The 22,832-nt window shown below is 40.1% G+C and overlaps 1 protein-coding gene across 1 annotated transcript in view; it reads right to left on the reverse strand.

Annotated features, from left to right (window-relative positions):
* LOC149216328 (phosphatidylinositol 3-kinase, root isoform-like) overlaps window positions 1-22,832 on the reverse strand; it is a 477,313-nt gene that overhangs the window by 448,451 nt on the left and 6,030 nt on the right. The window contains exon 2 of the mRNA XM_089392772.1: window positions 7,787-7,930. Within this exon, the coding sequence (XP_089248898.1) occupies window positions 7,787-7,892 (106 nt within the window). The 5' untranslated portion in view covers window positions 7,893-7,930. The remainder of the gene's footprint in view (window positions 1-7,786; window positions 7,931-22,832) is intronic.

Here is a 22,832-nt window from a genome sequence, read left to right on the forward strand (position 1 = left end):
GTGTGTCAAAAAAGTGGCAGAAAGTCATTTTTTGCATGTTTTTTGACCTTCTGGAGGCTCAAAACTTGGTGAAATTTCTTGGCAATTGCTGAGCAAGTGTATTTTTGCATGACAAATCCAAAAATGTTGAGTTTTCCTGAAAAGGAGTTTCCCATCGAAAGGGTCGCGCGTGGCGCGCGACGTGTTGGTGGAGAAAACCTGTTTTTTGCCCAAAAATTCACAAGTGACCAAAAATGCTCAAAATTTTTTGAAATTTGTGCTGGAGTTAAGTCATTTAGCATCATGCTCCTTCAAGGAAGCCTCAACCAAGATGTGGAGGGGATCAGGCCTTTTCCTTCGTTTTAGTGCTTTGGCCAACCGTCTTTGGATCTAGCGATTGTATTTTTAACATTTCTTTAAAACCATGACACCTGTGCAAAAAGTGAAGGAGGTTTTTCTTCCTTGGCCTGTTGTGGACAAAAACCTCTCTCAGTTTCCCCTAATTCATCTTTGATTGCTATGAAACATCTTTTGAGTGAAACTGATCCTGATGTGTGAAACAAGGAATTTCGTGGAAATGAAGCGAAATGAAGGGGATGTTAGGAAGCAGGGGAAAGTGGAATCTCAGAGATTGAGCGAGGGGAAGGGGTCCAAAAGGGAAAAACACAGGCCAAACCTAGAAAATTGCCAGGTTGTAGCTAGAAAACTAGGGTTTGTGCAAAAATGAGGAATTTGGGGGATCTCAGTGATGGAAAGTGTTTGATAAGGTACATGAAAGATAGGGGAAGGTGTATGAACATCTGGATACAAGTTTTGCTAATGATTTGACCATTCAAGAGAAATTAGCTTTCAAAACCCTAGGAGAGGGAAATGACCTTGCCTAGGTGCAACCGAAGCATAAACAAGGTGTAAAATGACTCATTAGACACTGACATAATAATGACAACCCTATGAATGATGATAGACTCAGCTGAATAGTGACATAGATTGGCATTTGGGCAATTTTAGAAGGAGTGAAAGCAAACCCTAGACCTAATGCCTAGTGACCAAATTTTGCTTGAAGACTCACTGAAATGACAAAATTTGACCTTGACACTTCAAAATCACTTTGTAAGAGCATATTTGATCACTGGAGGAAGGTTGTAAAGACTGACACTAACAGGACCAATGTCCCCGAAAAACCCAATGTGGGAAAAAAGGTGTTGCTATCTGAGGGTTTTCTTATGAAGCAACATCATAGTACAATCTGGGTGCCAAATCCGGCTTACCCAACAGAGAATTTCCTTGGCAGTAATAACTCTCAGTTTCAGACAAATATCCCAACTGAAACCCCGAAAACACCTTCCGGCAGCTCCTCAGCTCCAATCTTCCCCAAAAACCCCAACGTCTGCCTTTCTGGACTGCGTCAGCCTCTCTCCGCCCAGCGCTGGCCCTGTGTCACCCTGAATGGGTTTGCGTCAGCCTCAATAGGCCCTACGTCAGCCTTCTGGCCCTCTGCGTCAGCAATGTTGGCCTCTCTGAAGCAATGCGCAACTCCCGGTTGCCTCTGCATGGCCCTGCGTGAGCCCTAGCTGCTACTACATCACTCTCTCTGGCTCCTACGCTGCTCTCCCGACACTATCTTTGTCTCTCTGTACTCAATGCCCCTCAACTGTAACTCTGATCGCTCATTCTATCTCTCTTAGCAAACCCCGCTCTAGAAAATAGAATGACTGATCACTCTGGTGTGCTCTCCAAGTGACCCTCAAGCCTCCTTTTATACTTTTCTCATTGACATATCAACAGTCGAGATTAAGTCCCTAACCGATGGCTAAGATTAGATCTAGCTTGATCCATGTCTTTTGCACCATTCTAACACAGTTTTATATTAATCCACATTAATATTTTAATTTCCCTAAGTTTAGACTTAGGTACTCCATTAAAAATATTAATTATTTTAATATCTCCCTAACTGTTTAGAATCTGCCCAAACCCTTTCTAGGTATTAGAGACCTCATGTGCCCCAACCTCTCTGCCAAATTTCGTGGCTAAGCACATATGATGCTACCACAAATCAACAGCTCACCCGACAGAGAAATCAATATGGTAGTAATACATCTCTTCGAAAGCAAATATTCGAAAAGTATGCTCCACGAAAACTCTCCAACGCCTCTCTGAGGCACTGTGTCAACCCACCTGGCCTCTGCGTCAGCCTAGAACCCCCTGTGTCAGCCTACAGAGGCTCTGCGCTGGCTCCCTAGCCCTCTACATCACCGACGCAGGCCCTCTGGCCCTCTGTGTGGCTCCTACAGTCTCTGCGTTTGCCTTTGCACTGGTCTTCCGGCACTATCTCTGCCTCTCTGCTATGCACTCACTGCCCCTCGCTGCAACTCTGATCACTGGTTCAATTTCTCTTAGCAAACCCCGCTCTAGAAAATCGAACTCATTGATCAGTCTGGTGTTTTCTCCAATTGATCCTCAAGCCTCCTCTTATACTTTTCTTGTTGGTCCTTCAATGGCTGAGATTACATCTCTAATCAATGGCTAAGATTAGATTTGGCTTTATCCATGTCATGTGGAACCTTCTAACTCAGTTTTATATTAATACCCAATGCCCATTAATATTTTTATTTTAATATCTCCTTAACCGAGTAGAATCTGCCCAAACCATTTCTGGGTCTTGGAGATCTCATGTGCTTTAGCCTCTCCACCAATTTTCATGGCTAGAGCACATCCAATGCTACCCAAATCAACAAATGACAAGAAGAAATATCAAGGCGTTGAGGACAGACAATGAGGGTGAATACACGTTTAATGAGTTCACTAATTTTTGCAAGGAGGCAAGAATGAGGACAGTGGCATGCAACCCGCAATAGAATGGGGTTGCAGAGAGGAAGAACTAGTCTATCGTCAATGCAGTGAAGACCATGATCCATGAATAGAGTTTGTCGATGTTTTAGTGGGTTGAGGAATGCAACACAGCTATGTATTTTCAGAACAAGAGCCCACACCAGATTTTGGAGGATAAGATAACAGAGGAAGCATTCACATACAAGAAGCCTAAGATAGGACATCTCAAGATATTTGTTTGTCTAGTTTACATCCACATACCTACAGAAAAGAGGACAAAGTTGCAGCCCTAAGGTGAGGGGGGCATCCTAGTGGGATATAGTGAGGATTCAAAGTCTTATAGAGTCATCCTAACAAATCAAAGGAAGACAGTGGTGAGTCGAGATGCCTAGTTCAAGGAAAACTTAGCATCTAGGAAATCTCAGGACCTAGCAGTAGTTGTAGAGGGGCCTCAAGAAGAGGAACCAAGAGCAAAGACTTCCAGTTATAGAGATAATAAGCCTTTCGTGCAAGAGGAGCAGTGAACTCCTTTGACATCATTCAAGAGGCCCAAGTAAGCAGAGCAGACCTTGTGGGATGCTCAGGAACATGTTGAGCCTCCCAAGACCAGTTTCAAGGAAGAGGAAACCTCTGTAGAAGTTTCTGACATACATATCTTTGATGGTCAGCATCATAGACTCAAAGCCTTTTAGCTTTGAGGAAGCAGCCAACCAGTAGGTGTGGAGAGATGCCATGGTGGAGGAGCATAACTTCATCATGAAGAATGATGTCTAGGAGATTCAGTCGAGACCAAAGGGAAATTCAATTGTGACTTCCAAGTAGTTTTACAAGGTAAATCATGCAGCAGATGGCAGTGTAAAAAAATACAAGGCCAGATTTGTGGTTCGTGGGTTCTCTCAGAAAGAGGGAGTCTGGAGCAAGCTACAAGGAGAATTTTGCTCCCATAGCTAGATACTCCTCTATTCGAGCAGATCTTTCGATAGCTTCTAAGATGGGATGGAGCATCCAACAAATGGATGTAAAGATCGCCTTCTTCAAAGACATCATTAAGGAAGAAGTCTACATCGAGCAACCATAGGGGTTGGAGGTCCATGACAAAGGGATGCATGTATACAGGCTTAAGAAAGCCCTATATGGACTCAAATAGGTGCCCAAGGCCTAGTATGCCAAACTTGAAGGTGCCCAAGGCTTGGTATGCCAAAATTGACAATTGTATGCAGGTCATAGGCTTCACCAAGATTGAGGCAGATCCCAACCTATACTTCTTGTTGGTGTTGTATGTAGATGATCTCATTTTGACAGGTACAGAGAGACTGATTGCAAGTTGTAAGTCAGATCTAGCATCAGACTTTGAGACGAAGGATATGGGGTAGATGCATTTCTTTCTAGGACTTGAGCTTTGGCAGCAACAGGGCACCTGTATAAACTCAAACAAGTGCCCAAGGCCTGGTATGCCAGAATTGACAGTTATATGCAGCAACTAAGCTTCACCAAGATTCATGTAGATCCCAACCTATACTTCTTTTTGGTTGGTTTTGAGCCCCTCATCTTGGTGTTGTATGTGGATGATCTCATTATGACAGGCGCAGAGAGACTAGTTGCAAGTCATATATAGCATCAGAATTTGAGATGAAGGATATCGGGTAGATGCATTAGTTTCTAGGACCTGATGCTTGGCAACAACTGGGCATGATCTTCCTCAGACAAGGGAAGTACACTAGAGATCCTAAAGAGATTCATGATGGAAGACAGCAGATCAGAGAGACTAGTTGCAAGTTGCAAGTCAAATATAGCATCAGAATTTCAGATGAAGGATATCGGGTAGATGCATTAGTTTCTAGGACTTGATGTTTGGCAACAACCAGGCATGACCTTCCTCAGACAAGGGAAGTACACTAGAGATCCTAAAGAGATTCATGATGGAAGACAGCAGATCAATGGCCACTCCAATGGTGGCCAACCCGAAGAATATTGATTCTTAAGTTTCAAAGTCGGCAAACTCCAAACAGTACAAGCAGTTGATTGGCTCATTGATGTATTTGGTCAACACTCAGCCAGAAATCAACTCTGTTGTTAACACCCTTGGCCAGTTCATGGTGGAACCAAGAGAAATTCACTAGGTTGCAGCAAAGCACAAACTTAGATATTTGCAGGGCGCAATAGGATATGGATTGTAGTACCTTGGTGGAGATGATGTGAGGCTCCAGGGCTACTCAGAATAAGACTAGTCAGGCAATGATGCAGATCAGAAGAGCAACTCTAGGTGTTGCTTCAATTTGGGGTCAGTAGTGATTTCATAGTTTAGCAGGAAGCAGACCTCAGTGGCACTGAGTTCAACTAAGGCAGAGTACATGGCAGCCAGTCTAGCTAGTTGTGAAGTCATTTGGCTTCGCAAGCTACTCACAATATTGTTTGGTTACAAACTTGAGCTGACAATGATCCACTGCGATAACCGGAGTTGTATGAAACTCTTGGAGAATGCAGTGTTTCACCACTGGTCAAATCCCACTGAGAGTGAAGGACTCTTCCGTACCACAAAATGCTCCGTTCATCAAAAATTTACAATGAACACACCGGCTGAAAGGAAGGGTAACAGGTACAATGCCGCAAGCTCAATCCTTGTGATAAAAAAACACAAGCATTATGATGAAAATCATAAGTACAAACCTCATCCAATATGAGGGGTAACACCGCCCAATAACTCATTACAGCCAAGCAAGCACCCTCACAAAATAGGGTGAACTATAGTATCGCAGGGATAAACAGAGATTATACATAGAATTTCGACGGAAGCATGTTTCATAATGTGATGGTCAGCTGTTAGTTGTCTCTTGTAAGAATCCACAGCTTACCAGTCATCAACATAAAGGCACCATTAAAACAGACAGATTTATTGTGCCAGTTGCAGAAGCAGACGAAACTAATAGCCTAATGCAGAACTATTCATAAGCACATTTTTAAGAACCTAGCTAGATATGTTGGTTGCAGCAAATATGCAGATCACCAAGAAGAATTTGCTTGGAAAGGAGTACACAGACAATCAGCCATCTGAATATCAAAGTTTAAATTGGGCCAAAACACAAATAAGAAAAGCAACATCTGTTTCGAGAGCACTGTTCCAAAAAAAATCTACAAAATTTTTCAAATTTAAAAGGCAATATAATAGTCTGTTCTACTCATTGAAAAATAAAGCTATGCTTCCAAAGTGAATAAAAGAGAGTAAATGCATCAAAGATCTTGATTTATGACTATTAGAATATGAGAAAGATTAAAATGATAACAATGGTATTAAGTGATTTTTATTTACGAGTCAATTAGGTTTAGCCCAAGCAGTTGTGTATTATCTGTTGGAATATTCGGCAATAATGGGGGGGTGATGAATCAATATTAACAATTTTTAATTTCAAAAACTTGTGAACACATCCACAGGTATAAAGCAAAGCACATAAATATACATAACACAGATTTTTACATGACATCACGAAATGCTTTTCTTAATATATATGAAGAGTACATTCAAATTTATCAGTGCCAACTCCCTGGTTTACCAGCACCAACTCCCTGATTTATCAGTACCAAAGCTTGTACAAGAGTCAATATTAGTCAAAGAAGGTCTGCCTTTCTAGTAGCTACTCCTCTGTCCTTCAGAGAGGCACTCAGCTTCCTAAACAAAACACTTCATTCAACAAATGATCCTTGAACTTGGCCTTCCTTATTAGCAGAACTCGACCCTAGTACTCTGTCTCCTCCACAGGGTTCGGCCTCTTCAATAGAAGACAGTGTTAGATCTTCAAAACAGATCTGAAACTCGCCTTCAAACATACCAGGATTTAGCCCTCAAAACAAGCTTGAGTTCGGCCTTCTTTGCAACAGAACTTCAGTCCTGAAATTTGGCCTTCAAGGGGGCAGAATTTGGCCCTCAAGAACAGGTCTGCAATCAGAGTTCTAACCAAGGCCAGAAACCTTCGAAAAGTGTGCCAAAAATCCTTCCAAAATAAGCCAAGGCCCAAAACCCCTTCAAAAATGTGCCAAAAATCCTTCCTAGAAAGTCTCTCCAAATCAGTTCTCTTCACTTCTAGTTCACGAGGTATGAACCTCATAACTCATTTCCTTCATATGTTTGAACAAACCCAAACTTGCTTGATCGAATGACTTAAAATGCTCCTTCTCACATTTATTTATAGTGCATTTGGGGTCTAAACTAGGCCGACTTGTCCACTAGCTAGGCCAACTTGTGCAACTAGTAGAATGTATAGTGAATATTCAAAAATCATTTATCCTCAACTGTAAGGAGCTAGAAGGAGTTCCATATACCATTGGCAAGGTCTCGGAATAAGCTTTCCAACCATATATGCTATGCTTCCATTTGAACTAGGTAAATGGAGTAAAAACGCATTCAAAGACAGGGTATTCAAATGGGGCATTAAAATCCCAAAAACAATATTTTGAAATATGCTATTTGAATATGTAACTTCCTCTTTGATTTGAACAACCTTTCATTGACAACTTCTTTCAACATTATCCTCTCCACCAAGGTTATATTGCCACAAGTGACATGTTGAACTCTTATTGAGTATATTGTTGTAACACCCTTGAGCCGTTTGTTGACAAAGCTTCAAGCTTTCTGCAAATTATGCTTTACCCTAGATACATCCTTGGAACGAGGGAAGTTCCCGGTGAAGAAAGATGGCAGCATGCAGAATAGAGATATTAATCTCTCTTGGTAAGGTATGATTCAAATGAAATTCTCTGGAAAACAGATTCAAATGAAACTGACAAATGCTGAACTGTATCCCAGAAGCCTAATGCATAGTTCATGCTACGAAAAAAGTTAGACCATCCCAAAAGATACTTGAATCAAGGTAACAGTTGATTTCCATTTTAAACCCATATTGTCCGTATCACTTTTAACATATCTTTATTTTGCCTGTAAGATAAAAATTGAAATGTTTAAATGCCAAGCAAATCTGAAATTTACCTGAGAAAGAATTTGTAAATAGCTTGCCTTCTAGTTTATCCACTTGATAAGCAATTGATGAATTGATGTCACATGACAAGAAGAACCTAAATTCATTCCCACTCATTGTAGCTACTACTGGAATTCACACCAAATGTTCTTGACCTGCAACAAAAGAAAAGATCAGATCTCAGACCTCCACATTCCCTTGGGCTTAAAGTCAACTCCAGAAATGAATTGCACAAAATTTACATTTCACCCAAAATGCCACAAGTTGCATATTCATTTTTCCTCAAAGCTTCACAGTATGTGTTGAGATTAAAGATGGAATGGAGATTATTGGTGATCAAGAACACCTCAGGGCTGAGAAAGATTATGCATACCTGTGAATCTAGAAAATATCTTATAGCGAAAGCAATGTGGAGATTACTTAAAATATAGAACCAAATTAAAATGTTAAAATATTTGTACATCAATCAAGGTCACTTACACATGCCACTATCTCAGTAAATTACACTGAATATTTTTACAGACATATCCAAACTTGTTAAAATGAGATTTGGTTCTCTAAGTAGTTGACCATTCCATTCAAAATTCCACCAAGCAATGTTGTTAAAATAAGTCAAGCTAAACTACTAAAACTCAGTTATTTTTCCCTCCTCTTAAAATAACTGACCGCAGTCTATTTTAAGAATTCCACACAAGTTAATTTCTTAAAAGTAATCAGATAGCTTTAATTGGAATACAGGATTTAAGAAAAAATAGCCCTTAAAATTGAGTAGATAACCTGATGTAAAACTTCCATCAAAAAGTAAGAGCTTATTTGAAGGGCTACAAATGCCCTCAAAGGATAATCTTCAAGGTTATTGCCCAGAAGGGACGGAAACCATGAGTTTGTTGAATATTTACACACCTGGAAAAAAGACAAAAAACTTGCAGCTAACAAAAGATTGTATCACTATAGGATGAACTGTGCATGAAATTGTACGATTTTTGCATTTTCAGACAGTTTGAGCAAAGAGTTGATCCCCATCTCTTCTATCTGTTAAGTAGGTGATTGGTCCCAGGAAAAGGGCCTGTATTTGCTACTATTATCAAAGAATTTGTTTGTGTTAAACAATGCTACAAGCAGCTCTCTAAAGGTTGATGCGGTTCCACCTAGTCTCACCTGATTTTGAAAAATAAAAATCATATACTCAATACTGGAAATTATTGCTCACTTTAAATTCTATGCATCATTGATATGGACAATTTATAGCTGCATGGCTTAATTTCACCTGAAATAATATCTGAGTTTTCATGAGAATATCTGTATTCAATAAGCCTAAATGAACCAATCTAGGACAGCATTTAGGCAATGCATGGGAATGCTAACTTGGTCAAACGAGACGTTTAAGTTTCTTACAAGGTAAATGGCTCATGCTGAGTGCATGAGACTCTCCCTCAGCTAGTGACTGTAAGGCCCTGCACATTGAAATGGCATGCACACTCACAACCATGCAATGAAAGGTTACATATGGTCATTGTATGGATATTATGAATGTTTACAGATTCTATATTGGGCATTATGCATACATCTGTGAATTGTTTATGCACAGTTTCTTCAACTGCATGTCTGCTTGAGGGAGGCACAAGTGCTTGCATGGGTATTGGTAAAATTCCAGATAGGGACAAGTGAAGTGTTAGAATATAACACTCACTGTGTAATAAAGTCACTTTATGACATTAGGTTATGCTCATGTTCACCCTTCGTGTAAACCAGTCTATCCCACATTCTTAAGTTTGCTTAATGAACAATGATATGAGATAAACTCCATTGTAATAAATGCACTAGTTATTCTTTGATGATATCATATTGTGTTATAGGGAGTATCTTCCTTTGAGCTTAGCTATGAGACTCAATCCTCATTTTGTTGAAAAATGTGTAACTAGGTTAGGTCTTCATAAGTATGAAATGAACTTTTGATTCTTGTAAATTTTAAAATGAAAGAAAAATTATTATTATTATTTTTGGAGCATGGATTTCATGCTCAAGGCCTTTTATTTTATAGGTCAAGCACCCATTGAGTGCTTCTAGGGTTTGTCCTAGGTCAAGAAATCAAAAGTGTCATTGTAATAAGTTGAAGACCCCATCGGGCACATTGTACCTTGTAAAGAAAATTATTTTTGTCTTTAAAAGTGTCGAAATACCCTCCAAGACCAAGTCGGTCTAGCCGTTGGCAAGTCAGCCTAAAATGAAGAGCCACGTCCACCTTGAAAAGCCTATAAATAGAAGAGAACTCGTCCTACTTGAGGCATGTTGTCCCCTGGATTGTACAGCCACCGCGACAACAGTCGGGGCGGGGGATGTCACTCTAATCCCCACCCACTTCGTTCTAGCTTCTCTCTCAACCGCAGGTTATGGGGGGTAACCCCTATGGAATGAGTTGAAGAAAAACAAGGTGGAAACTGGAAACCAACTTGTTTGGGAGACACAGATGAGTGGCATAGGCTAAATTCAAGCAAGATTATTAATTAGATTAGATTTTAAAATATGAGACTAGTGCCTTAATGGAGTCACAAAGTCTTGATTATAATAAAATGGAACCAAACGATCGAATGGACACCCGTTGCTTAAGATGATTGACTAACCTAAATGTTATGCAAACCTATGACCCATGTGTGATGCAGAGATCTTAGCTATTTTTAGTTAAATGTCTAATCTAGATGTAACCTTCATTTAACTATTTTGAAGTTGGGCTCCAAGGTAAGTTGTAAGAAGGAGGCCAATAGGAAACAGGCTAGGGCCTGATTAATGATACCTTTTGTTGTGCTCCTACCACCCGATACCTCTGGCGCCGCAGACATTGTGGCTCTGACAACTGCAAGGTCACCGTGTTAACCACCGAAGAGTTGTCGAGACCCCTCACGCTAAGTGAAAAGGGTTGCCCTATATCTCTATCAACCTAACTTAAGCTAGGAGGTAAATTATTACAACAATCTAAATCCAGTATGCTTATGCAAGAGATTATGGGTGAGATTATCTTGAGTTAAGAAAAGTTATTTAAGTACTTAACAATGTTGTGATACAATCTTAAACAAGATGAGTGTTAAGAGATACAAGTGTAAATTTCAAGTAACCAAATTATCCACCGATGATTATTTAAACACAAGATATTATGCCAATCAACAAGATCAATGTCAGATTCTGAGTGCAAAGATGAGATAAGTCAATTTCAAATCTATGACAATTTATATCAGCAGTAAAAATTCAGACTTTATCAATGTTATAACAGCAGTGAAGAAACCACTTCAAATCATGAAATTTGCCTTACACATAAAACATAACAAAATTCAAAGGCCAGCAAATGTAAATTAACATGTTTAGCCCACTTTGTGATCATGTATTCAGTGATATTTCAGTCCTGATTGTTAATTTACAGCAATAGACAACCACATATCAGCAAGCTAAAGATGCCAAAAATAGATGGCCAATATGCCCAAAAATAGTAAAAATGCACTTGAACTCAAAATTTTCAATTTTTAGGGCTTTTAGGAAATGTGATTCAGAAATTTTAGAACTGATAAATTTATTACAGCAGTAAATTATTCACAGATCAGCAAGCTAGTGATACTGAAGATGATGCCCAAAATGTCTAAAATTAGTAAGTTTTGCCGGAAACTGAAAATCCAGATTTTTTTTATCCTTATCCAGTATATGCTTCAGACCTGAATTTTTCAATTATGCAGTAAATTCCAGCAAGCTAAAAAGTTAGATCTAGGTCAAATTAGAGATGCCCAATTGGTCAAAACTTGTAAAAATAGAGATTTTGCAATTCTAAATGATTTTGACAATTTAGTATGTGATTTTAGGGCTTAGATACTAATTATTTGACTACTGTAATAAAATTGAAGCAAAACAAGGGTTTAGAGGTCAAACCCTAGACCCAAGGCCCTAAAGGTCCCATAGTTGAAATTTGTTGAAATTTTGGGATCACGTTGTCGTTTGAAAAATATGAATTTTGAGACCTTAAGCCTAAAAAACAGCCAACTATTTAGCCTTGATTTGTTTGTCTCTACATGCCCATCTTCATATCAACGACATAGCAACAAAGTTGTGTCGCCTCTCTAGTGGGAATGATGATGAACTTTTCAATTGATTTTTCATTCACCCTTTGGAGTTGTTCAATCTCAAGGAATATCACGGCTCGAACTTTAGATACTTTGTGAAGTATCGGTATAATGGAGATGAAGCTAGATAGAACTTCCAAGGTTTCAAGTTCCCATTCGTCTATCATTTCGATGGCCGCATCCCCCATTCTTTTAGCCAATTTAATGGCTCTAGTCATCGTTGTTTCGTTTTCTTCATGTTATGATTTCCACACATTAATTAGAGATCGGTCCTTTCTCTTTGTATTTTTTGAAGGTCATTATTGACTCTAATCGCCTGGGCTTTCAATACCTAGAGGTCGATTTGTGTCTTTTGTGTATGTTCAACCTTGCATTAATATCTTGTTTGTGACTTTCATTCAAATTCTTTAGCTCACTAAGATGAGCCTCCTTGAGTTGGCTTATCTATTGTTCTAATTGACTCTTAAAAGAGACTGATACTCGCGCAATCTATTGTTCCGATTGAATCTTAAAAGACTCCAATAATGCTATATGTTGTGTTTCCAACCCTTATTGTTGATCGGGTTCCAAATTTCTCTATGCCCAAGGGTAAGCTTTATGTGGTAGCTTTATTTGTTGTAGCCAGAGATCCTAAAACCAAGTTGTGTCTATTACGGCCTTTTGGTTGCTCTAATCGATTATACTCCATATTATCCTCTGCTCTAGGCTTTCCTGAATGACTTCTTCCTCCATGATGGATGGTTCCAATTTTTCTTCTCTTAGAGACATTTCTTTCGTAGATTTGTTGTAGTAATAGTAGCCCAACTGAACGGCTTCATTGTTGAGGTCCCTGGGTGATCTGTGTTAGTTTTTGTAGCAACGATTGTGTTCTAGCCACGAAATTTGGTGGAGAGGCTACAATACATGTATTCTCCAAAACCCAAAAATCGTTTCTGGAAATTCCACCTAGAGATGACTTAATCAAAATAATTAATCTTTTTTAATGGTGCCTAAGTCTAAACTTATAAAAACTGATTAATTAAATGGTATTAATTAAGTCATGGTGAGAATCTTCTAGAAGAAGACATGGATTGAGTTCTAGTTAATCTTAGCCATTGATTATGTTTTAATCTTGGTCGCTGATGTCTCAACGAGAGATTATAAGAAGAAATTCGATGGGGGGTGGAGAACACACTTGAGACACCAAGAAATTCGATTTTTCTAGGAAATTGATTTCCAGACTAGCAGTTGTGTGTTGTCAGAGCTGATTCAGTAAGATTGAAGCAGTGAGAGAGGGGCAGGGATAGTAAGGTCGAAGGGAGATTTTCCAGTCTGGTGAGTGCATAGCAGAGAGAATGTGAGTTCCACAGAGAGGCAACACAGAGCATAGAGGGAGCGCAGTGCTTCAGAGGGGAAGCCGTATTTTGTTGGGGAGAAGCAGTGATTCAGTTCTAGAAGCCGGAGTGGGAGCCCGGAGGCCAAAAGAATCGATCTTCCAGACAGCATCTGAACAGTTAGTGAGAGAGACACTAGTCAGAATTATGTGACGCAGCACTATGTAAGCTGATGCACGGACTATGCAGAGGCAGCAGAGAGCGGCTCATCTTGAGCCAAGGTCAGTGTCGGATCATCGATGGGAATGAGATTTTTCTGACTAGACTTCTGTCAGTCATTTCTCTATATGGATTGCTAGATTTGAGCATCCATAGTCTTGTACTCAAATTTACTACTGCATAATAATAAAACCCTCAGTTGCTGCACCGATTTTCGCAAGATTGGTTTTTCCGGGGACATTGGTCCAAAAATAACTATGTACTTGTGTATGTGTGCATCTATTCTTCTAGCATTATTTTTTTCCACAATATTGTATTTGTGAAGGCTGCAGTGTATTAGTTTCGATATTCACCATAGGATGCAATAAATAATTTGTTCAATTTATTTAACAAATAGAAGAAACTTAATCAGTTGTTGCAGTAGGATTCAAGGTTTCCAAATTTTCACATGGTATCAAAGCACAGATCATAAGCTGGAGAGCTCAGTAGCAGACGGAAGAATTTTGAATCTCTGCAGAGGCAGTGCAATCCTTGGGCCAGGAGGGTCAGTTTTTGAGGAAAATTTATTTCTCTGAGAGAGTCGACAGAGAAATTAGATTTTCCAGATCAGAGATTACCAGAGGCAGAGGGAGACGCAATATTTTTCCTTGCAGAGCAGATTTTCAGCTGGGACGCAGCCATTTTGCAGCAATTTGCTAGCGCAAAATAGCCTAGAAGTTCGAATTTTCATAGCAGAGCAGCAGTAGTTGTGAGCAGATTTGCCCACTCCAACAGGGAGTGCGAAAAGCCAGTCAACAGCTACGTAGAGGAGAAGAGGAGGAATTCGACATTTTTGCAGAGATGGCATCAGCAGGGCTGAGAGATCAGGATCAATTGGAGGGAGCCTCCAACTACGTGATCTGGAAGGTAAGAATTCCATGTCTTCTAGATGAATACGATCTCAAAGCTTACATCAATAGTGTGGTAGTTCTACCCGTAGATGCAAATCCGCTGAAGGCCTACAAGAAGGAGATGACAAAAGCAAAGAGGTTGATTCTTGATGGGGTTCGAGATCACGTGGTGTCTCACATAGCTGGCAAAGATACTACCCGGCAGATGTGGGAGGTACTTGCTACGCTATACGAGGCATCTTTCGAGCAGCTGAAGATGTATCTTCAGTAGGGTCAGCGCCTCAGCCTACAAAATTGGTGCAATTTGCTCTCAAAAATGTTTTTGAAGAATGGCATGTCTTCGTCCAGAGTATTTTGGCCAGAGAAAAGTTGCTAGAAAGGGGTCGTATGTGAGTTGTTCTGCAACAAGAGGAGACTAGATGAGATTTGGTGAAGACCGCCATCACTGATAGCAACAGCAGTGGGACAAAGCAAGTAAAGGAAGAGGAGGATGTGGCCCTCGCACAAAAGGGGCAACAAGAGCAGCGTGGGAGGAAGGACATTTCCAAAGTGAAATGCTTCAGATGTGGTGAGCTTGGCCACTACAGCACTCAATGTTCTCTCAAGAAGAAGGACAAGGAGGAGAAGCAGGCTACTTCCGCAAAGATCGACAAGTTGTCCTCCAGATTGGAGGAAGAGTTTGCCATGATCACCGAGATACCTCCAAGAGTAAGGTGGGGTGACTTGGTTTTGTAGCCCCAAAGAGCTACAAGATGTGTAAGATTCTTGAAGAGGTCCACCTCATGAATCAATACCTCGCTATGGGAGCCCATAGCACGCAGTGGATTAGTGGCAGATGGTGCAATCAGATACCAAAGTGATAGATGTGGTAGCTAGTAGTGGTCAAATATTGAGCAGCGTAGAGCTGAGTTGGCAGCAATGCAGTTGGCACAGAGAAAAGTCAGCAGCAGCGCAGAGGCTTTAGTGGCAGCACAGAGTCTAGCAGCAATCAGGACTCAGGTGACAGATGAGTCATACTGTCACAGTTGATTCAGTATTTTGGATGTTTTTCCGCTGTAGTTGCAGCAGCAACAGATGGAGAGGGAGTTGCAGTGTTGGAAGCAGTTCAGCAGGGCCAACAACAACACAGATGCAGCTCACATCAGAGTTGCGCAGTAGTGATGGGCAGAGCAGCAAGACATCAACAGCGTGACAAGAGGTGGTGCAGAGACAGGGTGTTGCTTCAGTGGGTTGCGGCACTAAAATACTTTCCTCACTAAGAGGGAGTGTTAGTTTTTGTAGCATCGGCTGTGTTCTAGCCACGAAATTTGGTGGAGAGGCTAGAATACATGCATTCTCCAAAACCCAAATCGTTTCTGGAAATTCCACCTAGAGACGACTTAATTAAAATAATTAATCTTTTTTAATGGTGCCTAAGTCTAAATTTAGGAAAAATGATTAATTAAAAGGTATTAATTAATGGTGAGAATCTTTTAGAAGACATGGATCGAGTTCTAGTTAATATTAGCCATCGATTATGTTTTAATCTTGGTCATTGATGTTTCAACGGGAGATTATAAGAAGAAATTCGATGGGGGTTGGAGAACACACTTGAGACACCAAGAAATTCTATTTTGCTGGGAAATCGATTTCCAGACTGGCAATTGTGTGTTGCCAGAGATGATTCAGTAAGATCGAAGCAGTGAGAGAGGGGCAGGTATAGTAAGGTCGGAGGGAGATTTTCCAATCCAGTGAGTTCATAGCAGAGAGACAGTGAGTTCCACAAAGAGGCAACGCAGAGCAGAGAGGCAGCACAGTGCTTTAGACGGGAAATCCTGTTTTGCTAGGGAGAAGCAGTGATTCAGTGGCAAAGCCTGAAGTGGGAACCCAAAGGCCAAAAGAATCGATCTTCCAGACAACAACTAATCAGTTAGCGAGAAAGACGTCGTCCAAGATGTGTGACACAGCACTGCATAGGCTTACACAGGGATTATGCATAAGGAGCAGAGAGCAGCTCATCTTGAGCCAAGGTTAGTGTCGAATCACCGGTGGGGGTGAGATTTTTCTCACTAGACTTTTGCTTGTCATTTCTCAGTATGGATTGTTAGATTTGAGCATCCATAGTCTTGTACTCAGATTTACTACTGCATAATAATAAAACCCTCAATTGCTGCAACGGTTTTCCCAAGTTGGGTTTTTTCGGGGACATTGGTCCAAAAATAACTATGTACTTGTGTATGTGAGCATCTATTCTTCCAACATTATTTTTTTTCACAATATTGTATTTGTGAAGGGGCCAAAGTGTATTAGTTTTGATATTTACCGTAGGATGCAGTAGATAATTTGTTCAATTTTTTTTTTTTTAACAAGGTCAGGTAGTTGATATATTACCAAAAGCTTTGATGGAGCAAGCTCCTATTACAATTGACTGTAGCATGATAAACATCTAAGCCATGAGATAGGAACGCAGTCTCTTCTCCTAAGCTTGTGTTCAAAACTTCATGTATTTTTATGAGTATTCTAGAGTACTGCCTAACAAACTGACCTACTAGGAAAAGAAATTTACATGTCATGGATTCTCTGACACTTTTTCATGGCTTGTAGACTGATTGCTCCTGAGTTGGTTGGTTCTTCTTGTCATAATTGACCGAGTTCTCTCCTTCATTGCTCATAGTGTTGTTTTTGTAATATGCCACTGCTTCTTCTAGATGTTTGCATTTGGTTTTCAGTGCCATGATTTCTTCTTTCTGCATTGCCATGTTTCTTTTCTGGAAGCTATACTCCATTCTCATTTCGTTTCTGACATCCTTGAGTGACTCTTGCAGGCGTTGAATCATGAATTTATTCGCTTTGCATGTTGGGCATGCATCATTCCTTGCTGCCTTTTCAATGGGGTTGAATTCCATTTGATTTGTTTGCTTGTTCTTCCTATTGCTCTGCTTACTGCTCCTTGTTTTGTTGTGCTTCCTTGATTTTGTATTGCTTGAGGTACTTCTTCTTCTGCTGATGTTGACCGCTTTCCTTTTGTCTTGCACTTTCCTACCTGTTGTAGCTCTGTCCCTGTGAATGACAGAATTGAAAGATGACCAAAATCTGGTTATAACAGTCAGGGAGGAGGGCTAAGATAATGGGAGGGGTAGATGGAGGGCGAGGGTGCTCAGAAAGGCTTTGCGCTGCAATGGATCGTTGAGTGGAGGGAGTGAAGGGATGCGGGGTGAGCAAGCTGGGTAAGAAGGAGGGTGGGGGCTTAAGGGGAAGTCTGCGTGCTGAACAGAGGAAACGTTGCGGGCTATTAGAGAAGACAGGGAGGGGCTTTGAAACAAAAGTAACACTATGCTAACATGGGAAATGGAGATTTCTTCGCTGAGATTGCTGCTACGATTTTTGTTAATGCACCCTCTATTCTTATAGTGATTTAGCGCAGCCCGAGACCTGCCTTTGATGGGATAGATTGCAACTTGGTTCTTGTGACCAGGATTGCGATCATCCTGCCAGTTGTTGCTCATGCGAGATTCTGAAGTTTCATGATTTTTCCTTTGCATTCTCGTGATTTTCTGGCTTTCACTGCAGTGATGTGTCCTTCGTTGATTTTTTACTGTTGTTATTTGATTTATTGCTTTTATCATTGTTATTTTTCCCTTTCTTTTGGTGAGCTTCATACTTGTGGTTTTTTGTTTGTTGATTATTATGGAACAGAGTTGTGATATTCCTCCTGGTTTTCACGAACATTCCCTTCATTTTTTTCCACTGCTTGGTTTGCGAAATAAGCCGCTTGTTGATTGTGAATTCTCAAGACATGTCTGAAGATTACATCGCCAAAACCTTCCAAGTTCTTCCTGATTCTTCTAAAAATTCTGCTCATGAACTCATTGCTTGGATTTTTGTTTCTTGCCATTGCCTCTATTATTATGGCTGAGTCTCCTATTAATATATGATTTTGAATTTCTCTTTTTTTTATTATTCTTGTTCCCATCAACAAGTTGTATGCTTCTGCCTTATTATTTGAGATTTGTCCCAATCCCCATTCATATGTGACATTTTCTTTCCCATCAGGATCGAGGATTATTCCCCCTGCCCCTGCCTTTTCCGGACAGTATCTATTCTGATTATCCCTCTAGTTTGCCAGTTCCTCTTCACTCATTCTTATTTTCCATATATTTCCTGAGTTTATCTTCCTCTATCCTTTTTGCCCATTATTATTTATTATGGCTTTGCTGAGTCAATCTCGCTCTTCCTGTTGAAGAGTGTTATAATTTGTTGGTGTTGTTCCTTTAACGTTGAGGATTTCAAAAGTTACTCCCCACATTCTTGAGAGGGTCTTCCCTATCCTTGGAATTTGATTTTTGAAAATGCACTTGTTTCGTGTCAACCAAATTTGCCAACATAGAACTACTGGAGTGCACTTCCATATTCTCTGAATTATGACTTTCTTCTTTGTTGTGTATGGGTAGGCCTTCTCAAAGGTCTGAAGAAAATCCGACAAGGGATTTTCAAAATTTATTCTTATTTCCAATGGACTTATCAGTTGCTGCCAACATTCTTTGGCAAAAGTGCATTCTTGGAATAAATGTTGTATATTTTCTTCAGCTTGCATGCATAATGGGCATCGTGTTGGACCTTGAAAGCCTTTTTTTTTTAAGTTTTCACTGGTCAATATTCTCCCTTTTAAAAGAGTCCAGATGAACATTTTGATCTTAGGCAAACTTTCTGATTTCCATGTTATTTTCCAAGAATCCCAGTCTTGTTGATTTGGCTGTTCTTGAAGGATTTTATATCCAGACCTAACTGTGTAGTGTCCACCACTTGGGTCTCGGAGATAATCATCTTCCTCATCATGGTGGATTGGCATTGCCCCTTTTAGGAGCTGCCTGATTTTGATCCATTGCCCTTCCAGATCTGTCGGAATTGCTGAGATTTTCCAGTCTTGCCACTCCTTTTGGTTCCATAGAGAGATTGAGCGTAAAGTATTGAAACCTTTACCTTTCATCCACTCTTGTATGTCTTCAATTTCTGGACAAGTCTGTAGTGGTTCTTTTCCCATGATTCTGTCCTCCCAAATTGAAATTGTTTTTCCATTACCTGGGATTTTAGAGATGTATCTACTCATTAAAGGAATTGTTTTTTTTACCAGCTTCCATGCTTCGGTACATTGTCTTATTGGGACATTTCCATTAAACAATCTTTTCCTGGAGCCATCCATGTATTTTGATATAAGAGTCTTTTTCCACCAGCTCTCTTTTTCTGTAATTAGTCTCCATACTATTTTCATTCCCAAGGCTGCATTCATGAGCCCAAGTATTTGTATTGATAGGCCTCCTTGTTCATAAGGTAGTACTACTTGCTCCCACCTAACCAGGCTAAATTTTTTGTTTTCTTGCTTCCCCCCTGCCACAAAAAGCTTCTTAAGATTAACTCCATTTGTCTGTGGGCACTTGCTGGAGCCATGATTATTGCATATTGGTAGATAGGTAGTGCTGCAAGGAGTGCTTTGATTAATATTACCCTTCCTGCCATATTCAGCAACATCATACCCTAGCTTTGTATTTTGTTTTTCATTTTTTCAATTTGTTTAGTCCATATTTCTACCTCCATGTTCTCTTTTGAGATTGGAAGTCCCAGGTAAAAGAAATGTGTCCATTTTCCCTATACAGGATATCTAAGATTTGTGAGATCCTTTGCATAGTTCTAGGAGGGGTATTCCATCCATATATCCTACATTTTGTATTGTTTAATAGCCCGCCTAAAACCTGTAAAAAATCATCCAGAACTTTTTTGATTCTCCTTGCTATTATTGTTGATGCCCCTCCCAACAGCAATGTGTCATCAGCAAAGAGAGTGATTTATTGTTTTTATTCCTTTTGCTATTCTGATCCCTGAGATATTTCTTTCCTTTCTTTATTTTTCCAGAGCCCTGCTTAATGTTTCTGCCATTATAATATATAGGAAGGGAGAGAGAGGACATCCTTGCTTAAGGCCTCTTATGCTCTGAAAAAAGTTATTGGGCCTTCCATTTATGAGGGGGGCAATCCATGGAGTAGAAATGCATGCTTGTATGACTTCCATTATTTCCCTATATATTTCCCAAAAGATTTCCTTCTCTCTTAGATAATCTTGCTTTCCTTCTTTCTTTTTCAATTTGCATGCTATCCATTTTCTGTTGTAAATCTTTTTTCTTTTATTTTCTTTTTATTTCATTTTCTCTTGCCCATTCCTTTAGTTTGGTTCTTGCAGTTTTTAATTTTGTTTCCCAAATATACTGTGGTGATCCTGTTACTCTTGGCTCCCATGCTTCCTTGACTAATTCGCTGATTTCTATGTTGTTGACCCAACTTGAACTGTATCTAAATGGGAGCGGTCCCTGGTTTTCCATTTTGCCCATGACTATTGTCACCGGTTTATGGTAAGATGTTGTGGTGTGTAAAACTTTTGATTTGATCGAGTTGTACATTGCTGCTATATTTTCTTGTATCAGAATCCTATCCAGCCTTTCTTTTATGTTGCTTTTGCCCACTCTTTTATTGCTCCAGGTGTATTTCCCGTTGCTTGGCGGGATGTCTATTAAATTGTGATGTTCCATTATTTCTTCTAGAACATCCCTAGATGGGTCTGTGTGATATGTTCCTCCAAACTTTTCTTCTATACTTCTTACCAAATTTAAATCTCCTCCTAGTACTATTTTCTCAGGTTGCATTTCTTTTAGTGCTTCTTTTATGGTGGCCCAGCATTGCTCTTTTTCCTTGTAGTGATTTGGGGCGTATATATTTATGACATTGTACTTCTCTTTTGTACTGATTTGCATTAGATCCGTTTGAATCTAGTGCTGATCTTTTGTGTTTTTTTAATTCCCAGGTTCCTTTTTTCCATATTGTGCAGATACCTCCTGACGCTCTTGTTGCTTTTATTGCTTCCCCTTCATAATTTTTGAATTTTTTTTTGATATTTTCAGTTTCTTGGCTATTTGTTTGTCTCCTGAATCATAAGGATGCCTGGATTTTCTTTTGCCAGAATGTCTCTTGTGGCATTTTCTTTGACGGATGATCCCATTCCTCTGCAATTCCAAGAGACCACTATCATTATTTGTTGTTGGGTGATGCATGGCTCCTTTCCCTCTTTGCTGGCTTTTTTCGTTGTTTCCTGTACTCCTTCCTAAGAAGGTTTCCATAGCTTGTTGCGTTCCTAATGCCATTTCCTTTGCTGCTGCTTCATCCCTGAGTTCTTTGTTTGTCTTTCTTCCTGCCTTTTTTTATATTCTACATTTGGGGGTGCTTCCTTTGACTGCTTTCTTGTTAGAATTCTGTCTACTGAGGGGGGAGAGGGGTATGAGTGTTTGAGACCAGAGGGGATGAAGGGGGGTTGGGGGTATGTTGTGGGGATCTGGATCTTGGTCCAGGGGATGGGGGGGCTGAAGGATCCAGAGGCTCAAAAGGATTAAGGCTAGCAAGAGGATTATTGTCTTCTTTTGGTGATAGAGGATGGAGATCGGAGGATATGGAGGGCTGCGAGGAAGAGAGATTTGGTTGTTTGTGGACTGTCTTCTTTCTTTTAACCTATTCCCATTTGTTTTCCAGATCTTCACTCTTTTCATTTTCATTTTCTTTTTTTTTTGTACATCTATTTGCAAAATGACCATATTTGTGACATACCTTGCATTTGAAGGGGATTTGTTCATAATCCAGCTGTTGTATGTGCGTCCACTGGTCCACTTTGATTTTGATGGCTTCTGGTAGCCCTTTCCCAAGATCCACTTCTACACAGATTCTAGCGCATGCATGCATATTTTCCTTTGGCTCGCACCTGTCTATATATTTCCCAACTGCATTTCCTATGGCTTTGACTGAATCATCTCGAAGGGGAAGGTGTGGCAGTCTGACCCAAACAGGGACGGCATTGGGTACATCCATTTCTGGATCGAAATCTGGCATCCATCTGTTTAGATACAATCCCCTTGTATCCATAAAATAAGGTCCATTCCTAAATATCAAATCTCGATCTTCCTTTGTTTCAAAGTGAAAGGTGTAGTAACCTCTTCCACAGAACCTGATTGAGATTTTCCCATCTATTGATGCAGTCCAGTTCCTTTCTACCCATTTTTGCACAGTTTTGGGTGATGGCCATAACCCAGTAAACTGCCCCACTAATCCACGCTCCGCCAGAGAAAGTGTTGCTTTACAAGGAAGGGCGAGAGGGAGTGAGATTTCAGGAATGTCTTCCAATCTTTTAACAAACTTGGTGACTGATGGTTTGTTCTTTGTCGGGCCCATTGCAAAAATGAGAGAGGCGAAAGCTTTTTTTGTTCCTTCATTTTCTTGCTGTTGTTCTAAAATACGCTCTTCGTCCTCTGATGCGTCCATCCCAGCAGCAGGAGGCCGCTGAGGGGCAGCTACATGCTTCTTGCTGCGTTTGTTGGCTAGGGCTGCGCAGCTCCTTCAGCAAGTAGCGCAATAGTCAGAGCGACAAAGTTATTTCAGTTTTTATAACAAATAGAAGAAACTTAATCAGTTGCTGCAATAGGATTCGGGGTTTCCGAATTTTCACAATCTAAAGGGGGTGCCACAG

Source organism: Pinus tabuliformis, chromosome 1_1 (genome assembly GCF_031772625.1).
Source record: "Pinus tabuliformis cultivar Carrire ecotype Pingquan chromosome 1_1, CPIR1, whole genome shotgun sequence".
Classification (NCBI taxonomy): Eukaryota; Viridiplantae; Streptophyta; class Pinopsida; order Pinales; family Pinaceae; genus Pinus; species Pinus tabuliformis.